The sequence below is a fragment of the Sesamum indicum genome, linkage group LG13 (assembly GCF_026168435.1).
Source record: "Sesamum indicum cultivar Baizhima isolate 11 linkage group LG13, ASM2616843v1, whole genome shotgun sequence".
Classification (NCBI taxonomy): domain Eukaryota; kingdom Viridiplantae; phylum Streptophyta; class Magnoliopsida; order Lamiales; family Pedaliaceae; genus Sesamum; species Sesamum indicum.
In genome coordinates this window covers 2,299,045-2,317,126 of record NC_142669.1, presented here as the reverse complement: position 1 = coordinate 2,317,126, position 18,082 = coordinate 2,299,045, and the positions used below count along the sequence as shown (strand labels likewise).

General features: G+C 33.9%; 1 protein-coding gene and 1 long non-coding RNA gene across 2 annotated transcripts; one reads left to right on the top strand and one right to left on the bottom strand.

Annotated features, from left to right (window-relative positions):
- The first annotated feature begins 826 nt into the window (after positions 1-826).
- On the top strand, positions 827-1,342 carry LOC105162778 (uncharacterized). The gene has a single exon (XM_011080898.1). The coding sequence runs from the start codon at positions 827-829 to the stop codon at positions 1,340-1,342; it is 516 nt and encodes a 171-aa protein (XP_011079200.1).
- Positions 1,343-15,957: 14,615 nt separating this feature from the next.
- On the bottom strand, positions 15,958-17,843 carry LOC148784363 (uncharacterized). Its single transcript, XR_016063828.1, has 4 exons — positions 17,771-17,843; positions 16,534-16,616; positions 16,335-16,453; positions 15,958-16,252 (listed from the first exon to the last, which is right to left on the bottom strand). It is a non-coding gene; the product is annotated as an uncharacterized LOC148784363 (long non-coding RNA).
- Between the last annotated feature and the right edge of the window lie 239 nt (positions 17,844-18,082).

Here is an 18,082-nt window from a genome sequence, read left to right as displayed (position 1 = left end):
ATGATAATAGGTTACTATTCTGTAATAGTTAGGCCACACCCTAGATTGACCATCGACACACAAGGCTCAATGAGTCACTTAGGATTGGGCATGTGATCATCCAATAGGGGCGTGTTAGGTTCATTTTTTGCATGTGTTATGTTTGAATATTTGAAGTATGATGTGTTGGGAATGCATCTTTTAATACTCAATGAATAAAACTGATATACATGCAAAAATCTTATAATGATGAGGTCTAGATTACAACAATCTTAACTCTCACTTGGACGGTCGAAATTAAATGTTAGTCCCATAATGGATTAAAATTCAAATGATTTGATTAAATCCAAGCTTTCCATCCACAACAATGTGGTGTGGATGCTACTTCTCGTGGTGTTACGAGTCGTGGCACGTTTGGAATGAAAGAAAGCTACACTATTGTTGTGAACGAATGGAATATACTCTTATTTCCCTGTCTCACATCTCGTGGGGAGCAACAGTTGAGATATTCATTTGGTTGATGGGTCATAATGCAGAGTAGCATAATTTGGTTGGAGTCCTCGAGATTACGTGAAGAGACGTGGTAAAATAACTAGGAAATCTCATTGAATGAGAATGGTATAGGTTACTTCCCACAAAGCTTTTTATCATGTTAATCATAAAAGCAGGGCCTGAAGAATTGCATTTGTGGACTCGAAGCCCACTAGCAAATGATTTTCCTAAACCCCACTTGAGAGTGGTGAGCTTTTTGAAGAAATAGTGGTGGGTTAATGACTGAAGACCTGGTCTTAAAATTGATATTTAATATTACAATAATCTACTAAATTTTTATTTACATTTGATGTAGATGCCTAAGAATCCACTCACTACAATTCTTGAGGCTAATAAATTTAATAGAACAAACTACAATGATCGGCTGAGACATCTTAGGATTTTCCTAGATTTTGAGAACCAGACCTATGTTCTGGATAGGTCTCTTCCTAAGGCCTTGCCGGAATGGTCCACATTTGAAGAGCGTTTCATGTTCGAAAAGTGGCATGAGGACAACCGGCAAGTTCGCAATATCGTACTGGCGTCAATGACCAATGACATCCAAAAACAGTACGATAGGCATGATGATGTCCAATCGATAATGCTTCGCATGAGCCAAGTTTATGTGGTTTTGGTCCGGCATATTAGATATGCTGTGTCAAAAGCATTTTTCGGTGCCAATATGATTGAATGGTCTTCTGTACAGGAGCATGGGGTTAAGATTCTATCCCTTGTAGAGAAGCTCAAAGACCTCAAAGCTGATCTTGAAAAAAAATCGTATATTGACGAGATCCTTCAGTCTCTTCCTCCCTCGAAATTGTTCGAAAAATGAACCGCTTTTTTCTATTCGACCAATGACTATAGCCACAACTTTATAGAGCATAGATGCATCTCCAAGTACTAGATACTTCTGTCAAGTTTTGACAGGGGATGGATCCTCTTCTTGGAACTCATCGTCCTCGTTACATACTTCGACTGTACTAGACAAAGCTTATGATGACCATGTTTGAAACACGATCACCTATCTCAGAAAGCTAAGATACAATCATCGCATGCACGTGACTGCTATGATTCCTCAAGTCTGAAGACTCGACCCGTATTATCGAAGCTGGGAACATAAGTCATACCGACCAAGCCTCCAGGATTCCATATGACCATCCCGCGAGTCAGTTCAGTCAATTCAACACCTAGCCAATCAACCCATTCAGATCTCAAAGACGTCCCATGTCTTCTCCGATGAAACATGACACTCATCAAATTAATGGAACTCTTAATGCAAGTCTCAATATGACTCTCGATGCCCAGTCTCGAGGTACTCAACTTGGAACATTTCAGACTTAACCATAAACAGTGGTTTCATGACCGTCATCCAATGCGCAGTCCAATTGTTGCACGATTGTTAAAGTGTTCTGTGGGCATCTGTTGTGACATCCAAGCAGTGCTTGATTAATTTGGTAAGCACAACAGATAGGTGTGCCGATGATGAATTCCTAACATATTCATCGGGATAACATTACTTAAATAAAGATTGTTTGAATGGTTCAAAAAATGCCAATCCAATCGCCTTTTGGTCACCCATTCCAACACTTAATAGTTGCTTAGGAAGTATTTTGGATAAAAAAACCACATCTAATGGTTCAACGTGGAGCCTAGCATGGCCAAGCCAGTAATTACCTGGATGATAACAACTAGGGAATGACAGAAGCAAATGGGCCGAGATCTCATCACAGATCCAAGGAATATTCTTAGGCGCCACCATCAGTTTCGAATGATGATAGGAAGAGGAGACGTACAGTTGGACCATGACATTTCGGCAGAAAATATGGTAAACCAGTGAGACTGAGTTGTTCCCAAATTTCTCACTCAGAAATTATTAGAATAGGACCAGAAAGCCAATTGGATTGGCAATTTTTAAGAACCATTTAGCAATCTTTATGAATGTGATATTATCTTGATGAATGTAGTAAGCATTCATCTGTGGCACCTTGTGGTTGTTGTGCTTACTATTTACGTTGAAACGTATTTTAACGTCACAAAAAGTGCCCACTGACTAATTGAATGACCCATGTAGTTGTTGTGCGAATTGGATGAGAGCTATGAAACCATCTTCTGAAAGTAATCTGAAACGTTCCAAGTCGAGAACCTCGAGACTAGGCATCGAGAGTCCTAATTGAACTGAAAACATTTCCTTGCACTAAGTCGAGAACCTTGCAACGTTATCTGAAAGTTATCTGAAAGTTAACCTTGCAACAATTTGGTAACCATCTTCTGAAAGTTATCTGAAACGTTCCAAGTCGAGAACCTTGCACTAAGTATTGCATTAATTGCATGAGTGTCATGTTTAATCGACGACAAACATGGGATGTTTATACAATTCTAGTGGATTACTTGACAACATAGTTAACTAATTGAACTGACTTATGGGAATCATCATATGGAAGCCTTGGAGGCTTGGTTGGTATGATTTGAATTCTGGCCTCCGATAATACAGGATTAGTCCTTAGACTTGAGGAATCATGGAAATCGCATGCATATGATGGCTATATCTTGGATCTGGCGAGAGATGACTCTATCTTCGATGTGGTCTTATAAGCTTTATCTAGTGTAGTCAGAGTATGTAGTCACGATAGAGGATTTCAAGATATAACCCATTCCCTATCAGTGTATGATGGATATATCTGCTACTCGCGATTGGACGAATAGAAAATGGTTTTCTTTGTCGATCAATAGAGTAAACGCATCTCAAGTATTCAACATAATGGCCTGGTCAAGGATGGGAAGTAACGCCCAATTTCATACCCTAGACTATGGCCAGCAGATGGTTGACAGAAGGACCGTATTGGATTAAATGATTGTCCAATAAACTTGTCAATATAAATATTCCAGATACAGGATGTTCAAACTTAGTTTGAACTCCATAGCGGATATTATGGTTCCAAGATATTTATCGAGATCGATGACTTGCATCGCTTCGTCTAATCCGATTAGATTAAAAAACTCGTACCTTTCAGGTAACTGGAGCTTTCTGATTGTCCTTTGGAGAGCTTAAATATTGTTAATGAAAATTTGATTGCGAATGTTGTTTGCATTTTTTCATAACAAACCTGTACAAATATAGTCCCTTGGCGCAAGGAAGACCATTCCTCATACTCAAAACCTTTTGTAGGACACAGGCTTGCCAATCCATATCAAATATGGTGTCTGGATCAGGACCTTAAGAAAATACCGTGTTTTTTATTATTCAGATGGGCCAAGTGATTCAGTGAAATACTGACCAAACCATGTCCAATCAAGGTTCGATTTCTTCCTCACCAGAGACAGTTCTACATCATCTCTTTAGGAAGAATTTCACTAAATGAAAATCCCATTCGCATTTACATACTTCAAGAACTCCTACTGAATACACACCACTTCGATCTAATCGAAGGGTTTGTCTCCATAACCAATCTTCAAGTCTAATTCGATGAATTTCTAAAAGTCCTTAGACTTATGAACCGTCCACTGGTCTTTGTGTATTTAGTGACCTACAAATGTCTATTTGGAGCCAATCCAACATATCGGTTTTACAAGAATTCTTTGTCCCATAAAATGCTTTGATGACTTTCTTCCTTCTCAGGAAGGATTCATAAGATAGCAAACTCAAAGTATCTATTGATAGACTCTTTGAATTCACCAACCTACTTATCTTAACTAAAGGGATATTTAGTTTATCCATTCGATTCTTTATAAGTTTTGGTCCTTGACAATCCGTTTAGTTATTTGTTTTGAGCGTATATAATCCTATTATGATATGGAGTATGATAATTTATAACTCAGCAGAGTTATCGTCAAATAAAAAAAAAATTATTGATCAAGTTTGTAGTCTAACTTGTCCAACAATTGACTAACAAAAAACTTGATCATGCTGGTTTATATAATTGTATATTATCTTAAATGAATACTAATGGCTAAGTTCACTTAGTCTTATAGCTTTTGCAGCAATGACCTAGCCTTTTAGAATAAATGACCAAAAGCTAAGATGTATTTTGTTCTGACAAATCAATCATATAATGTAATTTTATTTCAAGTGAATAAAATGAGTATTCACTTATTTTGGCATTCACTTTGTTCTGCTCATTTTATATATATATTTTTTTTTACTTAAACATCACAACAAAGCCCATAGACTCATTGACAACTATGTAGTTTGGTTGTGCACTAGATGGCAGTCATGAAACCAACTATCCAAAGGCTGGGTCTGAAACATTCCAAGTGGAGGACATCAAGAATGGGCATCAAAAGTCCTATTTAGATTTGCATTAAGAGTCGCATTCAATTGTTGAGTATTGTGTCTTACATCCCACCAAGCAGAGCGTCTATGGAATGTTAGAGGGTTGATTGACTAAGTGTCAAATCAACTGAGTTGACTTACGGGAATCGTCACATGGATGCTTGGAGGCTTGGTCGGTATGACTCAAATCCCTGGCACCGATAGTACGGGAGTAGTCCTTATACTTAAGGAATCAAGACAGTCACATGGATACAATGAATGTGTCTTGGATCTGCGCGAGAGGTGGTCGTATCACAGACATGATCATCATAAGCCTTGACCAGTGCAGTTGGAGTATGTAGCGAGGACGGTGAGTTACAAGAAGAGGATCCGTCCCCTATCAATATATGAAAGAGGTATCTTCTATGCACTTGGAGATGCTTCACGCTCTATGAATCTTTGGCCACAGTCGTTGATCGAATAGCAAAAGAGGTTCTTATGTCTAGAAACTTGACGTAACGCGATCTCAAAAATTAAGCATAGATGCCTATTCCAGGATGAGAACGGACACCTAATTCCATGCCTCAAACTAAGGCTAGGAGACGGTAGACGGTAGATGGAAGGACCGTACCCCTATAGACTTGAAACCCTAAATGTTCACACGATAATTCACCTAGTCTCTAGTGTCATGGACCGTTGCTAGATGGTCACCCATGATGACGGGATTTCTTGATTAAGGCTTAATAAAAATTAATTGAATTTAATTAATAATAGTGTTGGACACTAGCCCAAGTCTAGATGAAAGGTGAATTTAAAGAGTCACACACAAATCATCGGAATGAACAAGGAATTAATTTGTTTACTTTCAAAGAGAGGTCCATTGGTTGAAAAAGGGCCAGATATAGTACTGGAATTAATTTCTATTGGTCTTGTCCTTATAATTTAATAAGTTGGATCTTTTGAAATAATAAGAATAATTTGGGCTTATGTATTTAATTAGATTAAACACAAATTGGGCTCAATTAAATTGAATTTAAATAAATATTCATTGGGTATTTTTAAGGGTAAAAATCGGCCAAGCCTAACTATTTTGAGCTCATGGAAAATTCCATGGAAGGCAATTCTAGCCATTTTGGGGATTTCTTTATTTGAAATAAAGGAAAATATATCTTATAGATAATAGAATGTATGTAGAAACATTCTTAATTATCAAAACAAGATATGTATATAAAATATAATTTTTTGAGAAACAATTATAATCATTACAACACAACAAAAAAAAATCCCCCTCCTTCCACAAGAATTCGCCACCCCTCTCTCTTGCACCAAGATGCAATTTTCTTCTCATCTTCTCTTCTAGGAAATAGGAATCCGGACTCTGGTGTGGTGTGGACAAGTTAAAGGGCTAGTACGTTGGAGCCTCAAATGAAGAGCATTTCAAATGGTCGTGAAAAACGAATGCATCGTTTTTTAAGCTTTTACATTAGCCCCATGTTCGTTTTCTTTTTAGTACATCGAACACACGGGAACTCTAAGGGTACACTCCTTAGATTCATTTAATTTTTATTTTTATGCATTTTAATTTACCGCTTTTGATAGTGCATTGCAGGGCCATACCACGCGATCTTTCAAGTGGTGTCGGAGTCCAGTTCGATGTATGGGCTGATGGTTATGTGAATTTGCATGCTAACGTGCTTTTACGGCTTTTGAAGCATGCATTTATCATTTTTTATTTAGTAGTTATATTATGAAAATAGCTCGTTCATTTTTGCAAACTTATGGATGATTAAAGCATATGAAAATTTGGAATTTTCTAGGTTTATACTTTATTTTTTCTGTTTTATATTGAACACATAAAAAGGGAGAAAAATCGCAGCAGCACTGTTGCTGCTGGGACACAACTAGGCGCGTGCGCAGGCAAGGGAACTTGCATGCAGTCTGGGCTAGCACGCACTACACGCGCATGCAGCGCGTGCCGGCGACAAAGCGCGCATGGGGGAAGCCTGCATGCACGCGCGCTGTTTTTCGAAAATTTGATTTTCTGAAATTTTTCTTCATTATTGATTATGTTGTTCTAAATTTTTAGATAAAATTGGATTTTTTCAAAAATTAAAATTTCATAATTAATTGGAGTTATTATGTGCATTGAATGCACATATTTTTTATCATCCTTTTGATTGCAAATTTCGAACTTGTGTTTTCTTCATATAATTAATTTGGTGATATTGGATATCATAGAGAGTAATATTACATGAGATGTATGAAATGTATGGATGGATGATCATGAAGCCCACGACCTCTTGTATGTTTACGTTTATGGTCTCTCTCCCTCTTGTTTTTGGCCTTGGTATAATAAGGCTTGTTATCTCCCTCCTTATATACTCCATTGACTTCTGATCGGGGTTTCTTTTTAAGATGTAATGAGAGTAGTATAGGAATTTCGTTAGGGTTTTCTATATAATATGTCACATTTAACATATTGAAAAAATATTTATAACAAAAAATCAACAATATATTATAAAAATAAATATTATAATAAATTAAATATATATAAATTGTATAAAAAATATACTCAATTTGTAACAGCTTGTGACGGTGTTTGGAATAAATTTCACTAGCATACAACTAGGAACCAATTCCTATAGGCGTCCAAAAGTTCGCTACTGAAATAGGACAAAAATCGCTTCAAAGGCTGTTTAAACACTAAAAGCAACGGTCCCAGCTGGCATCACTAAGGCCTTTACACTATGTGCTAACAATTGTATTACAAATTGTGGTACAAAAATCGTTACAGAAAAGGGACGGCCTTTACAAAATAATTGAAATGACCATTCAACAAGGATATGCTCTCATAACTATATGTGTTACAATGGCCATTCCAATAATATGTCTACCCAATTGAAAGTGGCCGTTCCAAAAAGAGTTTCAAAGTCCTTTCTTGTATTAGATCAACTATTATAACAGCCCTTGACGCCGTTACAAAATCCGGTACAATTAGGAACGCCCTTAGGGAGGGCCGTTACAACTTTTTTGTGACACTTATTCAAAGAACGGGGGTCGTCTGTTACAAAGTTGTTCCAAATTTTAAAAGGCGATTACAATTTTAATGTTGGCCATTACAAAAAGCCGGTCCAATGAAATAATCTTTTTGTAGTAATTCCATGACAAAAAAGAGATAGAATTTGAAAATATGTTATTGAGATGACAATTAGTGAATGAAGAAAGACATTGACTTGTGAATTTTGCCACTCTTCTTTAAGGGTAGATGAAATAAGCGAATGAAACAACACCTTGCTAGAGAAAAAGGGAATATACCTAGTGGGTAAATTATATTTTTGGTCTAATAAGTGGACCTGTTTCTAATTTTGGTCCCACACTCAGACCAATTCGCACATTGAGTCTTATATGTGGTTTTTTTTTCTATTTGAGGACTATTTAGGGATTTTCGTCCAAATAAAAATGGAGGTGCTCTCTCCGTTAGTCAATACAATCAAAATAAGAGTAAATTACATTTTTGGTCCCGTAAGTGGACCTGTTTCTAATTTTGGTCCCACACGTGAATGAGCGAATTGGCCTGAGTGTGGGACCAAAATTTGAAATAGCTCCACTTATGAGACAAAAAATGTAATTTACCCTTATTTTGATTGTATTGACTAATGGAGAGAGCAACTGTCGTCATCAATAGGTATAATTATAATTACCTTCTTGTTATTTAAAATTATTATAAAAAAGAATATTTTTTTGGAATGAATTTTTGAAATGGGTATAATATTATTTGCAATAGGTTTTTATATTTGGAAACAGCATTTATAATAGGAAAATATCGGTAGTTGGCATATGCCTTACAAAAAGTTTGTAAAGGCTTCAGAAAAGCCGTTATAAAGTTTGGTTGACTCTTGTAAAAGTTTATGACATCCGTAATAATCATTAACCGGTAAACAAAATCCACGTTGTATCTTCTTTTGGAATGAAATTAATTAAAAATTTTGCTTCGCATTGTGGAATGCTTTTTGAAACACAAAATCTCTCATTCTTTAACGTTTCTGAAATATGATATGTACCTCATTTTGAAATAGAATTGGCCTATTTTATGGAACATGTTTTGTACCCCCTTTATATGAGTTTTGTACGCCATGTTGTAATAAGTTTTGTTCTGCTTTTTTGAGTGGTTTTATATCCACTTTCTAGAACGGGTTTTGTCACCTCTTCTTTAATCAGTTTATGTATCTCATTTTGGAATGGAATTTGTTTCGCTTATCTGAACGGCCTTTTACTTTTTTGCAACCAATTTTATAATGAATTTCAGGTTAGGTGGTGATAAATTATATCACAATACCAGTTATAAAATTCTATACAAATATAAAATATTTTTTAGAACAAATTAAATTACTTATAAATACTTTTTTCATTTAAACTAATTTAATATTTCTTGTTCTAATAATTTCTTTCAATTTTTAATTTATAATTTGTTTTGAAATAAATTTGGAATATTTAAATAAATTCAAATGCAAGTAAATATTAATAACATAAGTAACAAAATGAAATAAGCATATTATTAATTTAAAAATTATAATTTGATACAATTTGAAAACAATAAAAGGTCCCTAATTTAAATCAAATTCCCCATCAGCAGCGTCTGCATCGTCTTGTGCATCGTCATAGGGACCAGGGTATCAACTTGAGGTCGGGACTAATCGGGCAATGGAGGAATGGGTAGGTTCATCATCACATGCATTAACATCTCCTTGAGCTTCATAACCCGTTCATCAAGATCTGGGCGTGCTAGTGGTGGTGGCAATTGCAGTATATGCATCTGATTGGGCTGCGATGGTCCAAAAGTCGATTTGTGTGCCACTGAAACCAAATCCCTTGTTCCGACCGCCCACTGTTGGCATCCACAGTTGTTACTCGGTATTGCCCACCTAGGCTTTAGAAAAGGTTGGAGGATGTTTCCCATCGACCATTGTGTGAGCCAATTGCTCTTCTAGCATCTTCTAAAAGATCTCCTATGAAATGAAAAAACCCATTAGTAACATAAATAATGGCAGCCTCAGAGGATGAACCCTGCAGCAAGCGGTAACTGTGTCGTCGTGTTGGCCACCTAATTGGAGTTATTCTTGGCAGCCTCGTCTAGGAAATCTGGGCTAGCCCACTACTCCTGCACCTCGTCGAATCTTGTCGGCCAACCACATTAGCTGAACCAGCTGAGCCCTGGCGTCAGCAAACCACTTCCGTAGAAACCTCGCCCCGAATATCTGGACCACTTTGAATAAGGCATCATCATTGGATTCCCCCCAGCAAGTAAGCTACAATTTCACGTAGGCAAAAATTAATTCTAAGTAACTAATAAAATAAACATTTGGAAATGTAAATATATTATTTTTTGAATTTTTACCTTGAATTATCGAACCAGAACCGCTGGTGTTCCAATGGAATTTTTCACCTACATCCCTAGGGATGGGGAAAATGGCCTCCCACCACATCAATGTTGGTGTTGTCGAAATCTCGATTTCACCTAAAAACTCAATTAATTTGTAATATTTGGTTAAAAGAATATAATAAAAATAATTTTTAGAAAATTTGTGACCTTACCTCGCGGTGGTGAGGCTAATATATGTATATATGGCAAATGATGGTGGCACTAGTGATGGTGCTGGTAAGTTCCACGAGCAGGGGGCACTGGCCCCTATAGTAGATGTATCCGCTATGAGTAGATCACTGGGGGGTTTGACGCACCGAAGCAAGCTCCCGTGGTGGGGACGGTCGTGTTAATGCTTCCACTAAAAGCAATGAAAAATGCGAGTGGATCGGATTCGGAATGCGCAAGTAGAAGCAATAATAAAAAATTTATAAATTAAAAGTCGAACATAATAATACGATGATTCCAAGGGGTGTACCCTTGGAGTTTTGGGGGTTCTATGTAGTTAATAATAACAATAAATCATAAATCGGAGCATATGGTAAAAATAAAGCGAGAAGTGCAAGAAACGTAAATCAAGAATTACCTTTTTCTTGATTTGTTTCAAACTCCTTTTCGTTGATCCGTTCATTTGACACTTCAACGTAGAAGCACTCGAAAGACACGTCCACACCACACCAGAATATGGGACCCTTAATTCAATTTGCTAGAAAAGAATTAGAGAAAAAAAACACACCAAGTGTTGAGAGAAGACGGGCGGCCGATTGGGATGTCTAGGGTTGGAAAATTATTTTTTATGTTATGTTATCAGTTATACCAAATAACTAATATATATACCTTGTATGGATATACTTGAATGTGTCTGGATTCATTTGATAATCAATAAGGTAATAAATTCTTTATTTCAAACAAAAAATTACTAACATAGCACTTTCCAAAAGTGATAATTGTTAGTCAATAATTTTCTTTCCTAGAATGGAGATAAAGTGCAAGGCCCAATGAGCCCAATGAGTCTTTATTCATTAATAAGTCCATTTTATTAAATAATAAGGGAAAGCATAATATAAATTAGTCCGATTAATTTATCTTGAACTCCTTCATCTAATGGATTTCTCTCATTTATAAGCAACCTAATTACTTATGGAATTAATTCTCAATTAATTCTTCATCCCTTCTCGGTGATTTGTATATGAGTCTTTAGGTTCACCTTTTAGCTGGATTTGGGCTAGTGTCAAATACTATTATTAATTAAATCTAATTTATTTAATAATTATGGATTAGCCCTTGATCAAGAAAGTCCGTCACCATGGGTGACCGTCTATCAAGGTCCACGGCACTATAGACTAGGCGAATATTCATGTGAACTTCTAAGCTCTCGAGTCAATACCGTAAGAATGGGCATGGCCCATGAAAGCGGCGGAAGCATGAAATAAAAAAAAAATCAATTAAAACGGTTCAAAGGAGTATTCAATTTGAAATTCCCGGCTGTCTGGTGTTTCTCAAAAGTATAATAATAAACATACTAGACATGCTGGATAAGTGGCTAGAGGATGAAACAAAAAATATAAAAACAAAATATGAAACATTACGTTTTGTTTCTATAGTTGAGCACCAACCTGTGTTGTCCCCTTTATGTTCTCTCGTTCACTTTAGGATCCAAATTAGAAACCCTCTAATTTGTCAATACCACAATACGGAATAGATATTGTTCTTTTTCTGTTGCTAGATAGTTCAAAAAATAAGAAGAAAAACAACTCCAAATTAATACTATTCTTTAGTGGTTTTGGATTGTTTTATGTTCTTATTTGAATCTAATTCAATATAGAACAAAAAGAAGAATATTTTGAAAGAGAAATTCAGCAAATTTCGTGCGTCATATGTTGGTTATGCATGATATGTGTGTAGTTTTTATATTACATACAATTGAATTCAAAATTCAATAACTACCAAGTTTACCTCCAAGGCAATCTATACACACACATGCATATAACCTCCAATCATGATGAAATAACCACTTCATTATGTTGATCATGGTAAGGAGTTTCAACTCCTTCTTTGCTCCAATCTCCCTGAAATGGGCTTGGACTTCGAGTATGCACCAGGCTTGATTTATTCAAATTAAATCAAGTCCAACCAAAGTTCATTGGAATATAATTAATTAAATTAATTTTAGCCCAACAAAGTCTAGAGATTCATTTAATCCAACTAATTAAATCTAAGCCCAAACAGTAATTAATTGATACAATCAATAATTAAGCAAAACCTAATAAATTAGTCCAATTAATTTAAAGGTGTTAAGCCCAAACTTAACTAATCCAATTAATTAATTCTTGATTCATCCATCTAATAGATTATGAAATAAATGATCCAATCATTTATGTATTTGCTTTGAAATAATTTAATCAAATTAAATTAATTCGTTTCTTCTTGTATTAATTCTAAATTAATTCCACCAGTTCCATAGTGATTTGTGTGTGACTTTTTAGGTTCACCCTTACCTAGACTTGGGCATTGTGTCCAAAATAAATAATTAATTAAATTTAATTTAATTAATTATTTTTAATTAACCATTAATTGGAAATTCCCTATGGGTGGCCGTCTAGCAACGGTCCGTGTCATTAGAGACTAGGTGAACGTTGGACTGAACATTTAGGCTCTCGAGTTCCATACAGGTACAGCTATTCCATCGACCATCTCCCGTCCTTAGTCTAGTACATGGAATTTGGCGTCAGTTTCCATCCTGGACCAGGCACCTATGCTGAATACTTGAGATGCGTTCACTCTATTGATCGATAAAGAAAACCGTTTCCTATTCGACCAATCACTATAGCCGTAGACTTAGAGAGTCTAAATCTTCTCAAAACGCATAGAATATATATCCATCATATATTGAAATCCACCGTCTTTAATACATAATCCAATTACATTGCAAAAAGCTTACAATGACCACATTGAAGACACAGTCATCTCCCGTCAGATCCAAGATATAGCCAAAATATGCATGCGACTGCCATGATTTCTCAAGTCTAAGGACTAATCTTGTACTACCGGACCCGGAGAAGTAAGACTGACCAAGCCTCCAAGGTTTTCATATGACAATTCCAGTGAGTCAGTTCAATCAGTTAACAACCTTGTCAACTAATCCACTAAAATTGAATAGACATCCTATGTCTGTCGCCGATGAAACATGGTACTCGTCCAATGAATGCAATATTTAGTGCAAGTCTCGAGGTCCTCGACTTGGAACGTTTCAGACCAACCCTCAGAATTTGATTTCATAGCTGCCATCCAATGTGCAGTCCAACTACATGAGTTATTCGATTAGTTTGTGGGCATTTGTTGTGACGATAAAATCCGTTTAACGTAAATAGTAAGAACAACAAACATATAGTGCCACACATGAATGCTTACTACATTCATCAAAATAATATCAATTCATAAGGATAGCTAAATGCTTCCCAAAACCACCAAACCAGTTGACTTTTTGGTCACAATTTCTAACACATACGGGTACAGTCCTTCCCTCTACCGTCTCCCGGTCTTAGTCCAGAGCATAGGATTGGGTGTCGGTTTCCATCCTGGACTAGGCATCTAGCTTAATACTTGAGACCGTGCTATGCCAAATTGCTCGAGATAGGAACCTCTTTTTTCTATTCGACCAATAACTGTGACCACAGGTTTATAGAGTGTAAACGCATCTCCAAATGCATGGAACGAACACATGAAAAAGTTGGAATGGGTTTTTAAACAATTACACTGCCACCAAATTATTTATGGGGAGTATAAGTATATTGTTCCCTTGAGTTGTCCATTCAAACTTCAACAACAATTATCAAACTGTGACAGTCCAACGCAATTACGAAGTCCAAATTTTTTATTAATGTTTCTGAAAAGCGTAAGTAGGTCTTTTTACGTAGAGTCGATCGGTGGAGCGGGCAAGAGATTACCCGGCGAAAGAGACTTCAGAAAATTATGTTACGAGGACAAATTGTTCATGTTCTTCGACAAAGAGTCAAATAAATAATATAAGAAAAATTGCATTTATAGATTCACTGTTAGGAGTGTTCGGACCCCCAGTTTCGGAGGTGAATAATTTTAGTACCAAAATATATAATTTTGTTCATTCTATTATTCATATATAGAATTTCTTTTCAATTCTGTTCTCCTTCCCACTGATAATACCGTATATAATTGTTAGAGAAAAGATAACAAAATCACTGAAAATATACTATATCGAAGTCAACGATGAATTCTTTTTTAATAAATAATATTTTTGATCTTGTATGATAAATATTTTTATTAATAAGGTTTTTAAATTTCTAATAAACTAAAATTATATTAGTATGATATTAAACTTTTTATTTTGTAATACAAAACGAAGAGAAGAGTTATTCAGTAAAATTATGAAAAATAATATTTTCTTCATAATTTGTTTTCTTTATACTAAACAAGGAAAAATATTTGAAATTTACTCCTCTTCCAATCATACCAAACAAGTTGAAGAAAAACTATTATTCCGATCAAAATTGAGTTATTAATTATTTATTTTTTTAGATAAAAATAAGTAACTAATTATGTATTGATTTTTTGAATATATTTTCTTTAATAAATATGATAGAATATATTATTTATTTATTTATTTTAAGCATATATATTTGTCAATTTATTTCCAAAAAGCATATATGAGTTGTTGTTATATTATACTTGTTGTGTATCTACACATATTAATTTATACTATAGTTTTAATTTAAATTGTTTATTTATTAAAAAATAATTTGATAATAATTTAATGTGCAAAATACTGAAATATAATAATAATATAATTGTCAAGGCATGACGGGCACTTTTGTCCAACTGAGGGAGTAAATGTTAAATTTGTTAATTTAGAAAGGTAAATATTACTTCAAAAATAGTTTGGGAGCAAAGTGTATTTTACCCTTTAGTAAAAAGTAAATTTTATTTGTTTGTCAAAGTTTATCAGAATATTAATAAACCAAACAATAAGTCAAAATAAAAAATAATGAAAAGAGGTTAATATTATCTAAATACAAATAATTATAATCATAATTATACTTTAAAACTAATCTATCATTTTTGTAAAACTAAACTTATCTAATTTTTATTTTACAAAAATAAGATTTCTTTATTATAAGTTGTGGTCAATGTTTATTAAAATATTTCAAATACTACAAAAAACTTATTTTATTGGAACGGCTTTTTTTTTTTAAATTTGTAATGTTTTTTTTTTATTCGTAACGGCTTCTGTAACGGCTAGGCCTACCGCGGCTAAACGAGGCATTACAAAGTATTTGTAGCAGCTTGTCAAAAAGTCGTTACAAATTGTAATGGCTCTTGTGACGGTCTATTGTAGCCGTTACAAAACTAATAACATGAAAAAAAAAAATAAGTTGGAACGACTTTTGTAACTGTTAGGTTGGATTTGATGTAAATGTTATTATAATGGCCTTTGTAACACATTTACGTATGATTTTGCCAGATATTTGAAACGATTTTGTAATACTCTTTGTAACTGTTTTATATTATATTTGTATTTATTTTGGTACTGCATTTGTAACTATTTTTTTCACTTTTTTTGTAACTGTTTTTGGAACGACCTGGGTTTTAATTTGGAATTGGTTTTGACACATTCTTTGTAACGGCTTTTATTGGTGTATTACAAAATCCGTTACAAATACAGTTACAAAATTTATTATTTTTTAATACAAAAATTTGTAAAAGTAAGTATTTATATAAAAAACACATAATACAAAAAAATAAATTTATTTGAAAAATTAAAATAGTATTACAAAATTGTGTTTTTACAAATTACCAAAAAAAAATTCCTAATCTAAATTATTATAAGTTCAAGCTCGTCAAGTCGCAGGAAGTCTGAAGCACACCAAGGAAAGTTCTTCACAATGAAGTTGGAGGTTACGAGTTGAGGACCCAAGCAGTAAAACTTTGATGGAGTCACAAGAACTCTATGGCAACTCATCACATTTTGATCCGTTAATATCTTAGAAGCCACTGTAGTAATACTCTTATAAGATTCGACTCGTCCACCAGTACGACATCTGAAATGGACAAAAAAATATTAGATAAATATTTAATTTTAAAAATATAAATATTACTTAAAATTAATAATATTACTATTACCTTCAATTTTGGAACCTAAATAGTTGGTGCTCCTGTTGCATCTGCGATACGTTGGCCCAAGGATGAGGATAATGCCCATTGACCGCAGATTGATGGTCGTATGGAAATTGTGGTCGGACCTGAAAAAATAATTAAATATTAAAATTAATTCAAAAATAAAAATAATATTAAATCAATTAACAACAAATATTATACGTACCTCGCATCTTGGAAACTGATGAAACGCCTCTGCGTCACTGGAAGAAGTAGTGGCGCGACCGCGGCCCCTATCACGACCTCGACCTGGGTTAACGGAGCACTAATCATCAATATCTATAATATTAAAAATCATTAAAATTCAAAACGTTGAATAAATTATATTTTTTCGTAATTTGTCTAATAATTACAATAAGGTCCGAAATTTGCCAACAAACTGCATTCAGGTCGATAATTTTTTGAAAATGCATAATTTTCCTACATATTGCAATAAAGTCCAATTGCGCCTAAAATTATATTAAGTTTCATAATTTATCTAAAAATTATATTGTAGTCCTCAAATTTCTAATAATTTCATAAAATTCCTTTTTTGCTAAAATTACATAAAAGTCCTCTAATATGCGGCTAAAATTACATTAAGGTTCATAATTTCCCTAAATTTGAATTGTAATCCTTAAATTTCTAATGATTTTATAAAATTTCTATTTTTCTAAAATTACATCAAAGTCCTCTAATATGCACCTAAAATTTCATTAAGGTTCATAATTTTCCTAAAATTGCATTATAGTCCTTAAATTTCTAATAATTTCATAAAGTTTTTATTTTTCTAAAATTACATTAAAGTCCTCTAATTTTCTAAAAATTTCTTTTAGGTTCATAATTTCCCTAAAAATTTCATTGTAGTCCTTCAATTTCTAATAATTTTATAAAATTACAGAAATTAAAAAAATTCAAACATTATGAAAATTTCTGAAACTTTTATAAAATTACAGATATTAAAAAAAATTCAGAAAGTTTCAAAAATTTCTGAAATTATTTTAAAATTACAAAAATTCCCCAAAAAAATTAAAAAAAAATACAGAAATTGGGCAAAAAATTCAGAAATTTATAGAAATGCACAACAAAATTTAAGAAAAATTAACAACATAATTTCAGAAAATAAACAACATATTTTCAGAAAAATTTATAACATAATTTCAAACAATTTAACAGCAAAATTTCAGAAATTTAACAACATAATTTCAGAAAATTATATAAATTAACAACATAATTTCAAGAAAATTAAAAATATATTTTCATACATTGAGAAAATTAACAATACAATTTAACATAATAATTTTAGAAAATTAAAAAAAATTAAAAAATAATATAAAAAAACGATGGGGAAACCAATGGGGGGAGGGGGTGGGAGGGGGAGGGAACGGGGGGAGAGAAGGGGGAATAGGGGGGAGGAGGCCTACCTTTTTCCAGCAGAAGGGGCGACAGGCGGCTGAAGAGAGAGAGAGAGAGAGAGAGAGAGAAGAGGGAAGAGGGAAGAAGAAAAAACTGCAAGTGTTGTATATATATATATATATATATATTATTTTGGAACGGCCATGGTCATTCAAAAAGCCGTTCGCATGTGTGTTACAAAATTCAAAAAATTATCAGAAACACCGTTACAAATTAGATAGTCTAAGATATCCATCTAAAAGACTGTTACAAAGATCATCTCAATGTAATGATACGACATTGTTTTAGTAAATTCCATTGCGGAAATCATTACAAAAGCC

What these genes read in the sequence shown, in the direction of transcription:
- LOC105162778 (XM_011080898.1), top strand. Translation starts at nt 827, where the DNA reads ATGCCTAAGAATCCACTCACTACAATTCTTGAGGCTAATAAATTTAAT.